This window comes from Salvelinus fontinalis, chromosome 20, assembly GCF_029448725.1.
Source record: "Salvelinus fontinalis isolate EN_2023a chromosome 20, ASM2944872v1, whole genome shotgun sequence".
Classification (NCBI taxonomy): domain Eukaryota; kingdom Metazoa; phylum Chordata; class Actinopteri; order Salmoniformes; family Salmonidae; genus Salvelinus; species Salvelinus fontinalis.
The window spans coordinates 16,962,131-16,977,601 of record NC_074684.1 but is presented as its reverse complement, the minus strand read 5'-3'; the positions used below and the strand labels follow the sequence as shown (position 1 = coordinate 16,977,601).

Genomic DNA, 15,471 nt, shown 5'->3' with positions numbered 1-15,471 from the left:
CAAGAGAGGTGGTAGTAGGGCAAAGTGAGGTAAGAACACATACTGTAGGACTCTGACAGTGTCACTGCATCAAATATTGTCATCAGGAAACAACTAGTCTCTGGTGATATATTTAGTTCTAGGTGCTGAGATTAGGAAACAACAAATGCATGTGTGCAGAAATAGGTTATAGTCCTTTATCCATTTCAAAAACCTACACCATGAAAGGAAAAGATAAATAAAAAAGATAAACACATTAAATGTCAAAAAGAGAAAGCCTCTGATGTCACATTTTAAAATAGTCATACTTTATTTCATAAACAATTATCTAAATTCATCTTAGGTTGACACATACACAGTAAACATACAAAATGCTCTTAAATAAGAAAACAACAATATGGGCATTCCTGTCTTGTCCTTGAGTAAAGGTTAATGCAAAACTTCTGCGCTAAGATGCGTGATTACGAACTCTGCAGCAAACCGACAGCATTGGTATAATGAATTCTCTGAAGGACAATCAAATGAAACGGCATTGCCAAAAGCTCTGAAGTCCATAGCTGTTTTCAGACACGGTTTCATCATTGGCAGCATCTGCTAGCTAACGGTAATGACAGAGGGGGTAGTTAGAACATTAACAGTGTCGTTCATTTGATATATTAGTCATCTTACAGTGGAGGCTGATATGCCATTCACTTATATTTGCTGAAAAGTATTTTGGACGAAGTGTGAAGGGAAACAATTCATTTTAAATGTCTATGAATAATTTAAGTGAATGAATAAGTACCACATTCGGTCCATTATGGAAACAGTGATACCTTTGCTCATTTGGGTAGACTATAGAGTATTGAAACACAACCAAACATCGCAAATATTTGTCAAAAAAATTAAATAGGCCTACACTACTGTGCAAAGAATTACTGCTTTTCTAGTTCTAAAAAACAAGCTTTCATTTCTCTACCAAATAACAACACTATAACCACAGAGAATCACGCAATATTCCATTTGTATATGATTCTTCGTAGATCATATTTCCATTAGAAATGATTTTGTTCAGAATACACAAAATGCACACATCACAAAAGCCATTCACATATGTAATGTATATAAACACACAGGCCATGTATTTTATTGCAGCAGGTAAAAATGCAACATTCGCTGACCCGGTTTCCTTGTCCCTGAACAGAAGGTTCACCATGTCTCTGTACAGGATGTGTCATCTCCCCTTCCCACCAGTGAAGAAGAAGCTACTATCGGTGAGACTCTAAGGGCAGATGGGTGAAGAAGAAGACCTGTTTGTCCCGATGACAAACACGACTGTGCTGTGCTGTGTTTCTATGTGCTGTGCCTGAGACAAACTGTGCAAACACTACTGTGTACCCTACTACAGTAGTGGGGACGCTACTGTACTTCTCCAGGACAGGACAGGCTGCAAGTACAGACATTAGCCGGGCAGTGACGGACAACAGTAGATATGGTGGTCACTGTGACTCATAAAGGACTTTTGACCTATAGAGAACTGTAAACAGTAATGTCCCTTTACATACATTGAGGAGACAATGGAGACTGGAGCTGAAATTCTTCCCCCCAGACCAGACCCACCGACTGTCCTTCTGATGAAACAGAAAAGTTGTGACCCAAAGTGCTATTTTTTGCTGCAAAGTTGGTTTTTGTGCTAGCTAGTTTGAATTCCAGAAAACAGTCTCTGATATCCGGAGAATGGCTCAAATACTGAGAGTTCTGCTGTTATGAGGTTACCAAGGAGTAGACCATACTGGAAGACAAGAGAGGAGGAAAAACACAAGACAACAAATCAATGACTGAGACTACAGTACATGGTTGGACCAAACAGTAAAAAGAACAACAATAACTATCAACAGCGCCAAAAATGATCCCATTATAAACTGATCCACTGGAATGAATAAGCACACAAGAAAGGAGCATTCAAGTGTGTGTTAAAAGTGTTTCAGAAACAACAGATTCATCCATGTGTGGTATAGTAGTGTGTTCAGACTTTTTTAGGACCCATGCCTCGGTGCCTGCCAGATTCACTCATATTTGTTTGTGTTTCTTTATTTGAAGTTGCAATTAAAAGAGCCGTTTAATGTTGTGCATATAGCCTTCTAAACGGATAAACATTTTGCCTATTCAAAACACGAGCAAATAAATAAGCAAGAAATTGATGCGAGGCCGCTGCAGTTATGCTTGATTAAGCTTGTAGATAAACCCAATTGAAATATTTAATATTCATTTGAAGAACTGGGCTCGAACTAAGAGGTATGCCTTTGTCTTAGCGTGGACAACACTGCTCATGAAATATACGATTTGATGGTTTGATAAAGTAAGGACAGCCCTAGAGTTTTGTTCTTTACAAACTAGTAGTCATGTTGGCCTAATAACATTTTGTGAGCTGCTCAGACAAGCGTAGATCTCTCAGATGCCAATACTTAACATTTCTTCTTAGCCTTAGGTAAATCAACATCTTCTAAAATAATTCAGCTTCCTAGCTAACTGTACCATAATAGCTTATTTACTGCTTTAACTAATCATGATCACTTAGCTACTCCCAAATGGAGAAATGTGTATTCATTCTGGTGTCCTCTGGCCAGTGAGACACTAATCTCTGCTGCTGTGGTGAAGCCTGAGCTCACCTGTCTGTCTGGGTTATCATTATCCATGTTTCCTAATGTAATGGACGCACAATACGTATGGTGGCCTGGGGGGTCATACGCAGGAGAACCAGAGGCAGCTTAGACAGATCATGACCTCCATCACACCTCAGAGCTGTAGCTAGATTAATTAGTAGCCTGTATCTACAAATCGTAGCTCATCACATGATCACTGGGCCCATTCTACCGTACAAACATCTCCATTATTACTCAGCTGTTAGGTGAAAAAAGACTGGTTTAACCACCTGGTCACTTGAGGAAGACCAAGTCTGGTCTTCAACACTGCACCAAACAGTAAGACAACAAGCTGAACAACAGCTGAGGAGATGTGTGGAACAGAAACTCTCTAGCTACTGGATCTCCCACTTACTGGTACTGTAAAAAAAACTTCAAGCCCTGTACTTGGAATCTATATTCAGTTTGACAAGAGGTTACTGTTACAACATAACATTATATCATTACATCCCATTACGGCATGCGATGTGAATGACATCACATTTCGTCTTTAGACTGCAATTCATGGTAGACAGAGATGCTACATATGTCCTTGCTGTCAGCTTGTCATCTCTCTGTCATTGAGGTTGTTTCAATTCACCCAGTAGCTTGGCTTCCGCAGGCGAATATAGCTTATCCCTCACTGAGGGCTTGTCATAAACATTTATATGGAGCTCTGCTTCCTTATCAGAGCCACGTAGTAATTTCTTGTTCCATTACATTTAAACGGCTTTTGGGCTAATGAACCGAAGCTAACCTGGCCATTGTAATTGGGAGGATTAGGCCTCCAGAGCCAATCTTTGATTTCCCATCAATCTGTGAGTGGGAGAGCATTATTCAGCTGATGCTCAATAGCTTCAGACTGTGTGTGCGTGCGTGTGTACAGTACGTGTGCGTGTGTGTGTGTGCGTGCGAGCGAGCGTGAGTCTGTGTGTAAGTGTGTGTGTGTGCAAGGAAGGGTTAGAGATCATGCCAAAGACAAGAGGAGAAGTGGGTGAGAACAGGTTAGGAGTGGTACTTATTAGACAAAGAGGGAAGCATTCATATACAGTAACGTTACTTAACATCCATAGCAGTGGTTAAACATCAGGAGAAAATGCACATCTCATCAAGGTTAAACAATGGAGGTCAGTTGTTATTTTGGACTCCATATTGGACTCCACCAGAGTGACCAACTCCACTGTGACAAACACCAGTAGGTCAGGGGGGACTGAAGTAATGGAGGTCAGAGGTTAGGGGTTAAAGGTTATCTCCCTGAGGAGGCCAATTCTCCAGAAAAGGCTGTGTCCGTTAGTGTTACAGTATCGCTGAGTGAGGAGAAACAGAGAATGAGAGGGAGAAAGGAGGGGAGAGAGAGAGAAACAAAGAGAGAGAGGGAAAGATTCACAGGTGTGGTATGGTGGTGTGTGCAGGGGGCAGGGCACCGTGGGGCAATGAGGGGGTCAGTATCACGAGGTGACAAACCCACTGAAGAGACTCACTACTAGATGAAGGTCCGGTCCAGTACACGCTACAGGCGAGAGGAGGAGAGTCACATTCAACACTTCTGATTGGTCAATTGAAAAAAAAAACTGTGCCTCTGGTGAGAGGTCACTAGTACTCCAGGGACTGTGGGGTCCCTTCCATTTCAACTTAGACAATGAAATGAATGGGTTTATGAAAACGTTTTATTAAAGCGTTTTAGTTCGGGAATTGAAAATTACCCAATCACTACCTGAATTGGCTAAACCGAAATGGAATTGACCCCATCCCTGGTCAAATCAAATCAAATAAATGTTTATTGGTTGCGTACACAGAATTGCATATGTTATCGCAGGTGCAGCGAAATGCTTGTGCTTCTAGCTCCAACAGTGCAGTAATAATACCGAGCAATACAAAACAATATGCACATAACATGCTTGTAAAAGCATGTAAAAGCCTGTACTAAACATCTGAAAAATGTACAAGAGGAATAACAACTATACTCTACTTAGGCTAGATGTACTGTATATAGTTGATAGTCACTTTGAGGTGAACGATGATCATTGTCTGTATCCTTAACACATTACCAAACAACACAGTGGAAAGTGCATTTGTCACTCACCAGTAGAGATAGTAGAAGAAGGACAGGACGAAGAAGGACATCTTGCACCAGGCCTCTTTTTGGCAGAACTTGAGTGTGTCCCCGTTCATGACCGAGGCTGGGTCATAGAGGAGCTCCTTAGTGTCTGTGGGGCTGTGGAAGTACCTACCGAATAGGGACACGACACACGAGGGGTAGTTGACCCGTAGAGACGGAGGGACGGAGGGGAAGATGAAAGGAAGAATGGAGAGATGGAGGATGAGTAGGGGGACACATGAAACATCTGACTGTTCATGATTAGTATGATTAAGTTGTACATGATTAAAGGTTGTAGGAATTGTAATGCATGGTTTATGCATATACGTAGGTACAGTGGCTTGCGAAAGTATTCACCCCGCTTGGCATTTTTCCTATTTTGTTGCCTTACACCCTGGAATTAAAATAGATTTTTGGGGGGTTTGTATCATTTGATTTATACAACATGCCTACCACTTTGCAGAAGCTAAATATTTTATATTGTGAAACAAACAACAAATAAGACAAAACGTGAGCGTAACTATTCACATAACTACTGCGTAACTATTCACCCCCCAAAGTCAATACTTTGTAGAGCCACCTTTTGCAGCAATTACAGCTGCAAGTCTCTTGGGGTATGGCTCTATAAGCTTGGCACATGTAGCCACTGGGATTTTGGCCCATTCTTCAAGGCAAAACTTCTCAAGCTCCTTCAAGTTGGATGGGTTCTGCTGGTGTACAGCAATCTTTAAGTCATACCACAGATTCTCAATTGGATTGAGGTCTGGGCTTTGACTAGGCCATTTCAATACATTTAAATGTTTCCCCTTAAACCACGCAAGTGTTGCTTTAGCAGTATGCTCAGGGTCATTGAGGGTGATCCTCCGTCCCAGTCTCAAATCTCTGGAAGACTGAAACAGATTTCCCTCAAGAATTTCACTGTATTTAGTGCCATCCAGCATTCCTTCATTTCTGACCAGTTTTCCAGTCCCTGCCGATAAAAACATCCCCACAGCATGATGCTGGCATCACCATGCTTCACTGTGGGGATGGTGTTCTCGGGGTGATGAGAGGTATTGGGTTTGTGCCAGACATGACGTTTTCCTTGATGGCCAAAAAGCTCAATCTTTGTCTCATCTGACCAGAGTAACTTCTTCCATATGTTTGGGGAGTCTCCCACATGCCTTTGGGCAAACACCAAACATGTTTGCTTATTTTTTTCTGGCCACTCGTCCGTAAAGCCCAGCTCTGTGGAGTGTACGGCTTAAAGTGGTCCTACGGACAGATACTCCAATCTCCGCTGTGGAGCTTTGCAGCTTCTTCAGGGTTATCTTTGGTCTCTTTGTTGCCTCTCTGATTAATGCCCTCCTTGCCTGGTTCGTGGGTTTTGGTGGGCGGCCCTCCCTTGGCAGGTTTGTTGTGGTGCCATATTCTTTCCATTTTTTAATAATGGATTTAATGGTTCTCCGTGGAATGTTCAAAGTTTCTGATATTTTTTTATAACCCAACCCTGATCTGTACTTCTCCACAACTTTGTCCCTGACCTGTTTGGAGAGTGCCTTGGTATTTATAGTGCAGCTTGCTTGGTGGTGACCCTCGCTTAGTGGTGTTGCAGACTCTGGGGCCTTTCAGAACAGATGTATATATGCTGAGATCATGTGACACTTAGATTGCACACAGGTGGACTTTATTTAACTAACTATGTGACTTCTGAAGGTAATTGGTTGCACCAGATCTTATTTAGGTGCTCCATAGTGAAGGGGGTGAATACATATGCACACACCACTTTTCCTTTTTGTTTTTTTTGTTTTTTTGAAACAAGTAATTTTTTAAATTTCACTTCACCAATTTGGACTATTTTGTGTATGTCCAGTACATGAAATCCAAATAAAAATCAATTTCAGTTACATGCAAAAAAATAGGAAAAACACCAAGGGGGGTGAATACTTTTGCAAGGCACTGTACATGCATTTAATTATGTTAATAGATACATGAACACATGGTTTATAATGATTTACCAATAGTTTGCTAATGACTAACAAACTATTCAGTAATGGTTTATAAGTCGTTTGTACTAGACAGACTATTAAATAAATTGTGACAGGGCTTTTGAAATTCATGTAGAACAAGATTGCTGTAAATGAGAATGTGAGAGAATGTCTTGCCAGACAGTTTAATGTACCTGATAAAATAAAGTTTAGTCAAAAATAAATAATACAAAATCAGAACCATTCTGCCCATTCCATTTCTACTCATGCACCTTGTAACACCTGAAAACCCCAGCTGAACCTGCATTCAACCCACTACTACTACTATTACCACTACCACCTGGTAAGTCACTCCACTAACACATTTGCATCATATCGTACCTCTACTGTTAGGACAAGCACCACCTGAGACAGTAGTGCCCTATTTCACAGCACACCGTAACTCATTGCTGTGCGGTGGCCTATATTTCTACAACACACTGACTGACTCCACCTGATAGGTTGTGGGGCTCCACAGCACCTGAGGGTAGCGTGAGCTCCAGGCACAGAGAGAGGGACCCACATGGAGGTTTGTAGAGAAAGACATCCCTCTCTGTGACAGTGAGAGGGCCATGGTGGGGGATAGGGAGCAGCTGTCTGTACAGTATGTGTGCTAAAGGATGAGTTCAGCTCAAAACACAGAGAGAGCGGGATCCCTTCTACTGTACACACACACACACACAAAAAGAAGATTCCTCAAGGTTCTTTTGGAAGGGTGATGGTTCTATGTGGATCCATAACGACCCAAAGAAACCTTTGAGCTCTTCAATGGTTCTTTACAGTTCACAAAATGTTTATTTGTTCTTTTAAAATGTAGGGGAGGCAGCTCATTACAATATTTTGGGGTGTGGTTTGCTTACAGCTCTTTTTGCGCAACAGTGAGTGAATGTGTCATTCCACTAATGTGTTGTGTTATCCTGTTACATATTATACTGTATATTACATTTGAGGCTCCTCAGAGGAGAACGGGGAGGACCATCCTACTCATTGAATTTAATGAAATAAAAATTGTGAAACATTAGAAAGTTATCCTTCTTAGATAGAACTATACTAAATATATTTGCATCACCAAATAACTGATTAAAACACTGTTTTGCACTAAAGATTTACAGTAGTCTCAACAGCACTCTGTAGGGTAGCACCATGGTGTAGCCGGAGGACAGCTAGCTTCTGTCCTCATCTGGGTACATTGACTTCAATACAAAACCTATACAAAACCATGGTTCTCACAACCTTCCTTAGACTTACACAGTTATTATGACAACTTCCGGAGGACATCTTCCTTGCAGCATGAACAGACATGTTTTCCATCCAATCAAAGGATTAGAGAATTCATCTAGTACTGAAATCATAAACTACAGCTAGCTAATACTGCCGTGAATAAAATATGGTGAGACTTTTGTCCAAAACTTTTTTTTTAAACTTTCACTTACACTAGCTAATTTTGCCTGCTCAACATCCTGACTCAAAAAGAAAGGAATTATACGTATGTTAGCTAGCTGGCTAAGGCTATCCAACACTTCCAATTCAAGGTAAGCTTTCGGTTTTATAAATGTATTGCCACCGGGGGCCGTCGGTGTAACTGCTAAACTGCTTGCTGTACACTACTATGTGATTGTACACATGGATTGGATTGTGGGTGTAGTAACGCGTTAGTTCTTGTAGCTATGTTGACTATGACGTTAGCTAATATGGTGACAACGATGTAGGTTGTGTGTAGCGGTTATGGTATGAAGATTTTTTGTCTTCGCCTGTTCACAGACAGCTGTAGTGTTGTGCACCGAAGTCTACAAGTGATAATGATATATGACTATGGCCAGTGGCGGTGTCTTGTGAAAGACTCATGTATGGCCTTGTGTCAATTGAGAACAATTGACTAAATTAGTCAGTGGTTCTCTCCTCAGGGACCCCCAGCTGTTCCAGAGATAGCTCACTTGATTCAACTTGTCAATGAACACAATAATAAGAATTAAATGTTAACAATATAATGTGGCTGACCAAAATAAAAAAAAACCTGTGTGGTTCTTCAAAATAATCTACAAAGAACCTTTAAGATTGAGAAAGGTTATTTATTGAACCCTTCTCCATAAAGGTTATATAAAGAACCATAAATAATTGTTCTATATAGCCCCAAATAGGGTTGTAACCATAGCGGAACCGTTTTTGGTGCTATATAGAAAAAAAATTGTATGGTTCTTTATAGAACCTTAGGAAAGGGTTCTTTATAGCAACATACAGGTTCCATTTAGAACCTTATGAGCATGGTTCTTTATTGAACCTTCAAATGAACCAAAAAAGGGTTCCGCTATGGTTACTAGCTTAATAACCCCTATCTGGTAGCATTTAGAACAGTGGCGGTCAGTGCCGTTCCAGATTAGGGATGACCATTTTTTTTTCATGAGTATGGCCTTATTTCTATTACAGCATATTGGATGACTGTCATTCATATTCCATTCACCCAGCTCAATCTAACAGCGATAGGTTTAGGCTACTACATGATACTCAAATTTTGCCTATACCCATCATGGCTATGTATGAAAGTTTACTACGTAGGTGCACACAGGTCGAGAGACAAATTTGATGTGACAGACAGTGACACATGGACAGACAGTGAAATCAATACCGCCTTGCACATTGTTGCATGCATCTAGCTGATAGTGGGAGTAATCATTAGTCCAACAGTTGCAAACGAGAGTTTCTATTGGATAAATTCAGGTATGTTCATCCCTGTTTTGTTCCGTTTGCTTCTGTTTGTGAAACGTTTTTCAACAGAATCGGAAAGATTGAATACTCACCGTTGTATTCCTTCACAGCCATGTTGTATTCCTTCTTGCATCTACGTTATGCACTCTCCTCCTTTCACCTCTTCCCTTCGCTTGTGGACTTCAATGCACAACACATCAGCTGTATGTGACCAGGTGACAAAACCTTTCCAAGCCAAACCGCTACACACAGCCTACATCGTTGTCACCGTATTAGCTAATGTCATAGTCAGCATAGCTAAGAGAACTAACGCGTTAGTAAACCCACTATAATCATGCAGTAAGGTTACAGTGTACAGTAAGCAGTTACACCGGCGGGCCCTGGTGGCAATATATTAGTCACACCAAAAGCTTGCCTTGACTTGGAAGAGTTCCAGTGTTGTGTTGGATAGTCATAGCTGTTTGAGCAGGATGTTTCAGTAGGCTAAACTAGCTAGCTGCATTTGCTAGCTCAGTAAGTGAAACTGAAAAAAATTACAAAATCTCTCTCTATTTCTCTCTTGCTTCTCCTTCATTTAGGAATAAATTAATTTGTACAAAACTATTTCACTTTTTTTTCTCTCTCGTTGAGTCAGCTACTCACCACATTTTATGCACTGCAGTGCTAGCTAGCTGTAGGTTATGCTTTCAGTACTAGATACATTCTCTGATCCTTTGAGTGGGTGGACAACATGTCAGTTGCTGCAAGAGCTCTGATAGGTTGGAGTACGTCCTCCGGAAGTATTCATAATTACTGTGTAAGTCTATGGAAGTGGGTGAGAATCATGAGCCTCCTCTTTTGATGAAGCTATGGAATTGGCCTTAAACTGAGACGTCTTTCTCAGAAATGTAGCCACTGCTTTACATCGGCATGTACAGTATGTACATTATCGCCGCTACACAGGTAGTGGTGCTCCATTCCACTGTGTTGCTGCTGCTAAACCTACATCTAAACCTCTCTACTATCCTGTGTGTCACTGAGCCCCTGCTGCATGTGGAGGTGGGGAGGAGAGGCTGGCAGAGAGGCAGAGCCAGTGGGGGCTGATGGAGAGGAGGGGGATGAGCTGAAGACATCAGGCATCAGCTGTGCTCATTGGGAAGGAAAACAGAAATGGACAGATCTGTAGCTGCTGTGGGTCACCCTCCCCCATATCTCTGTATCTCTCTCTCTATTTCTTCATCCCTCTATCTTTGTCTCTGTGCCTCTCTTTGTTTCTGTCTCCCCCTCTCCCTGTCTCCCCTCAGATGTATAGAGAAAACAGCATCTGTAGCCACTGGGCATCTGGCAGAGTCTGCAATTAATGAAACAGTGAGTGCTGCTGCGTAACTTCAACCGGCTGAGCAAACAATCACAAAGTTCTGCAAGTGATTCACATCAAATAACGAAACAACAACAAGCCCAAATAAGGGAGAAAACAACATATTAATGGGAGGAAGCCTTGACAGGTGACCAATTTTCAAGGTGAGATTTCAGGGCATCATAACCAAAGTCACTCACAGCCTGTCTGTCAAATTACAAATGCTCAATTCGTTAAATACATACATCATAACATATAATACATGCATAATATAATATAATACATACATAATATAATATAATACATAATATAATGTAATATAATACATAATATGATGTAATACATACATAATATAATACATACATACATAAATAAGTGCTTATCTTCTGGGCACCATACTGAATTAATGACATCTTACAAAATGAAAGAAAGACAAGAAAAGACTAGTCCAGCTTCGATAGTTACCTCCATGTGTTGTAGAAGAACAGAGGGATGTTGAGGCCTACTGTCAGCCACTCCTGGGCACACAGGAACATGATACAGAACAGCCCATGGATAGAATACTCTGGAAGCACCAACTGGCAGGGGAGGAGGGAGGGAAGGAGAGAGAACGGAAGAGTGAAGGAGGGGGGTAAGAGGGAAAGTGAAATGCTCTTGAGAGAGGTCATTTCACATCAAATCTTCTCATTCACAGATTATTCATCATCATTTGACATGGCGTTAAGGCGGCGCTTGTGTCTAACACAGCTCGTCGTGCAAAACCTGCCGCGCTCGCATTTTCCAGCCCTAACGCCAGGTTCGGCTATTTACCTGTCTTAAAAACATGATCCGAAGTGCTAATTTCAGGCAGCGCTGATGGACAAGTAAGACCAACCAAAAGCTGGTTTTAGCGGTAACGCAGTTGGTTATGGCATGAATTTTGACAGCGGAAACGCAGCCTATGGAACAAGAGTAGCCTAATGTCCCCATATACTTTTTGTATTGATTTGTTGTTAATAAAAATAAAAATGAAAATAGAAGTAAAAAGACAAACAAATAAAACAATAAAACATTTTCAAAAAGAGTAGCCTAATGTGATTTGAAGCCTTCATACTTCGTATTTAGAAACATACAACCAAGCATAGCCTCCCCTCATCTCAATTACGGATTTTTTGTTGGCCCAATGTAATCTGGAAGTAATCAAAAAGACTGTCAATAAAGAGTTTGGCTCCTGAGGCTTCTTGGAAATAAATCTTAATCCCCAAACTTTCATAAAATATCAAGTTTGAGCAGAGTAAAACAGTGAGCTGACATTCCCTTTTTATCTATGAATTGTAGGCAGGCCCACATTATTTTAGCCATGCAGGTCCCGTTTTGGATGTCCATTAAATCCTCCATAGTCTGAGTTGTTTTAATATTAAATGCCCACGGGGAGAAATGAACATGCCTGTAAGTGTGACATAGCCTATTTAAAACAAGTTGTTGTTTAGTTTTGTTTAGAATTTGATTAGAATTATTCATTCTCTTTTTTAGGCCTTATCAATAATGAATTTAATCTTGCTTATTGACAATGTTTGGCATGTCCATGCTCAACCATAATGGAATTTACAGTAGACCTAGCCCCTGTATCAGTGTGAATGCTATTGAAGTCATGCAATTACTTAGAACAATGTGAACTGCAAATTTAGCAAAGATGGGATAGGTCTATATTTTGTTATTTCCTTTCTGTAAGCCATTTGATAAACTATTACGGACTAACATTGAAATTGGAGTTGATTCAAAGCCAATACATAAAAGACAGTAAATACACAACCTAATGCAACCATATATTTCGCCATGGACCAAGCCTCGACACACCCCCAACTTGTTAATTCATCTAAACCCAGCCCTTTCGCGCCAACACCAGCAAGTGTGTGGATAATTGTAATAGTGAAAATATAAAACATATTTCTGACACACCCCTGAACCTATAGTGCTACCGCCTGCGCTTAGATTTACCATTGTGTTAGGTTAGTTAAAATAGAGCCCTAAATATACACTGAACAAAAATACAAACGCAAGATGTAAAATGTTGGTCCCATGTTTCATGAGCTGAAATGAAAGATCCCAGAAATTTTCCATACACACAAAAAGCTTATTTCTCGCAAATGTTGTGCATACATTTATTTACATATCTGTTAGTGAGCATTTCTTTTTTGCCAAGATAATCCATCCACCTGACAGGTGTGGCATATCAAGAAGCTGATTAAACATGATCATTACACAGGTGCACCTTGTGCTGGGTACAATAAAAGGCCATACTGAAATGTGCAGTTTTGTCACACAACACAATGTGTCTCAAGTTTTGAGGGAGTATGCAATTGGCATGCTGACTGCAGGAATGTCCACCAGAGTTGTTGCCAGATAATTTAATGTTAATCTCTCTACCATAAGCCACCTCCAACGTTGTTTTAGACCACGTGTAACCACGCCAGCCCAGGACCTCCACATCTGGCTTCTTCACCTGCGGAATCATCTGAGACCAGCCACCCGGACAGCTGATGAAACTGTGGGTTTGCACAACCAAACAATTTCTGCACAAACTGTCAGAAACCTTCTCAGGTAAGCTTATCTGCATGCTTGTCTTCCTCACTAGGATCTTGACCTGACTGTAGTTTGGCATCATAACCGATTTCAGTGGGCAAATGCTCCCTTTTGATGGCCACTGGCACTCTGGAGAAGTGTGCTCTTCACAAATGAATCCTGGCTTCAACTGTACCGGGCAGATGGCAGACAGCGTGTATGGCTTTGTGTGGGCGAGCGGTTTGCTGATGTCAATGTTGTGAACAGAGTGCCCCATGGTGGCGGTGGTGTTATGGTATGGGTAGGAATAAGCTACGCAAAACGAACACAATTGCATTTTATCAATGGCAATTTGAATGCACAGAGATACTGTGATGAGATCCTGAGGCCCATTGTCGTGCCATTCATCCGCCGCCATCACCTCATGTTTCAGCATGATAATGCAGAGCCCCATGTCTCAAGGATCGGTACACAATTCCTGGAAGCTGAAAATGTCCCAGTTCGTCCATGGCCTGCATACTCACCAGACATGTCACCCATTGAGCAAGTTTGGGATGCTCTGTATCGACGTGTACGACAGTGTGTTCCAGTTCCCGCCAATATCCAACTACTTCGCACAGTCATTGAAGATGAGTGGGACAACATTCCACAGACCACAATCAACAGCCTGATTAACTCTTTGTGAAAGAAATGTGTTGCGCTGCTTGAGGCAAATGGTTCACATCAGATACTGACTGGTTTTCCAAACCCTGTCACGTTCCTGACCTATTTCTGTTAGTTTGTTGTATGTGTTAGTTGGTCAGGACGTGAGTTTGGGTGGGCATTCTATGTTTTCTGTTTCTATGTTGGTTTAAGGGTTGCCTGGTATGGCTCTCAATTAGAGGCAGGTGTTTGGCGTTTCCTCTAATTGAGAGTCATATTTAGGTAGATTGTTTCACAGTGTTCGTTGTGGGTGGTTGTCTCCTGTGTCAGTGTTTATCGCACCATACGGGACTGTTCGGTTTGTTTGTACATCGTTCTTTTGTGTAGTCTATTTTCCCTGTTCGTGCGTTCTTCGTGTTAGATGTAAGTTCGTATAGTTCAGGTTTGTCTACATTTGTTTTGTTATTTTGTTAATTATGTTAAGTGGTTTCGTTTTGTGTTTTTCCCGTCTTGTTTTATTAAAATTATGTCATCACAACCCGCTGCACCTTGGTCGAATCACTACTCCTCCTCTTCGGTTGTAGAGGCGGAGGAATACCGTTACACCCCTACTTTTATAGGTATCTGTGACCAACATATGCATATCTGTATTCACAGTCATGTGATTTCCTTATATGAACTGTAACTCAGTAAAATATGGCAATCATAGACAGCTCCAAACAATTACCCACAGGGCTTCACAATGTCATTGAGCAACTGGCTAGCCTGTAAACGTTGTAGTTTTTTTAAACCTTTATTTAACAAGGAACAAATTCTTGTTTACAATGACGGCCTACCCCGGCCAAACCCTTACCCGCTGGGCCAATTGTGCGCTGCCCTATGGGACTGCCAATCACGTCCGGTTGTGATACAGTCTGGAATCAAACCAGGGTCTGTAGTGATACCTCTATCCCTGAGATGCAGTGCAATTATCATAAATGTTATTCACTGATCTTGTGCCATGTCATGTGTTTGATAGCATTACTGTACATAAGCTTTTCATATTGAGTGAGTGGGGTCAAACACATGGTGGCAAAGCGCCATCAGTCACTTTAATGAATCCAGCATCAGCAGCTATTAGTCATCCGAGCAGAGCTCCAAACATGGTTAGAGTCTGACAAAGAGTGAGTACCAAGATTACAGAGTAGTCATTAGCACTAGCTGGGCCACATACAGTGTCTCTCTCCCCAAAAAGTCAGCGCCATCTTTCATGTGGTGAAATGAACGCTGTGTGAAATAAAACATTTGGAGGACGCTAGGAGACTACCCAATAAACGTTAATGCGTCAAGTCAAAAATGAAAGCCTTAGTTTAAATTGCGTCTGCTCTGAATAGTTTTTATAGAACTTTGTGCATATGATTATGGTACGAGTCAGGTGTGTTAGTCATAAGCGTATCCCATTGATTATATTAGCACATAGTGGTGGAAGACTAAGGATATCAATACGGTAATACAACAGGATTAGTA

At 41.2% G+C, this 15,471-nt stretch overlaps 1 protein-coding gene across 7 annotated transcripts in view; it reads right to left on the bottom strand.

Annotated features, from left to right (window-relative positions):
• Nucleotides 1-265: 265 nt before the first annotated feature.
• The window catches only part of LOC129817412 (protein cornichon homolog 3-like), a 49,152-nt gene continuing 33,946 nt past the window's right edge, over nt 266-15,471 (bottom strand). For 2 of the 7 annotated variants that reach the window (XM_055872613.1, XM_055872609.1), the window contains 4 exons: nt 11,249-11,360; nt 4,723-4,870; nt 4,121-4,149; nt 266-1,750 (listed from right to left, as the gene is read on the bottom strand). In XM_055872613.1, coding sequence (XP_055728588.1) covers nt 1,731-1,750; nt 4,121-4,149; nt 4,723-4,870; nt 11,249-11,360 — 309 coding nt within the window. In that variant the 3' untranslated portion in view covers nt 266-1,730. Of the gene's footprint in view, nt 1,751-4,120; nt 4,150-4,722; nt 4,985-11,247; nt 11,361-15,471 lie in introns of those variants that run through there. The other 5 variants (XM_055872614.1, XM_055872612.1, XM_055872610.1 and 2 more) reach the window with 4 other exon arrangements.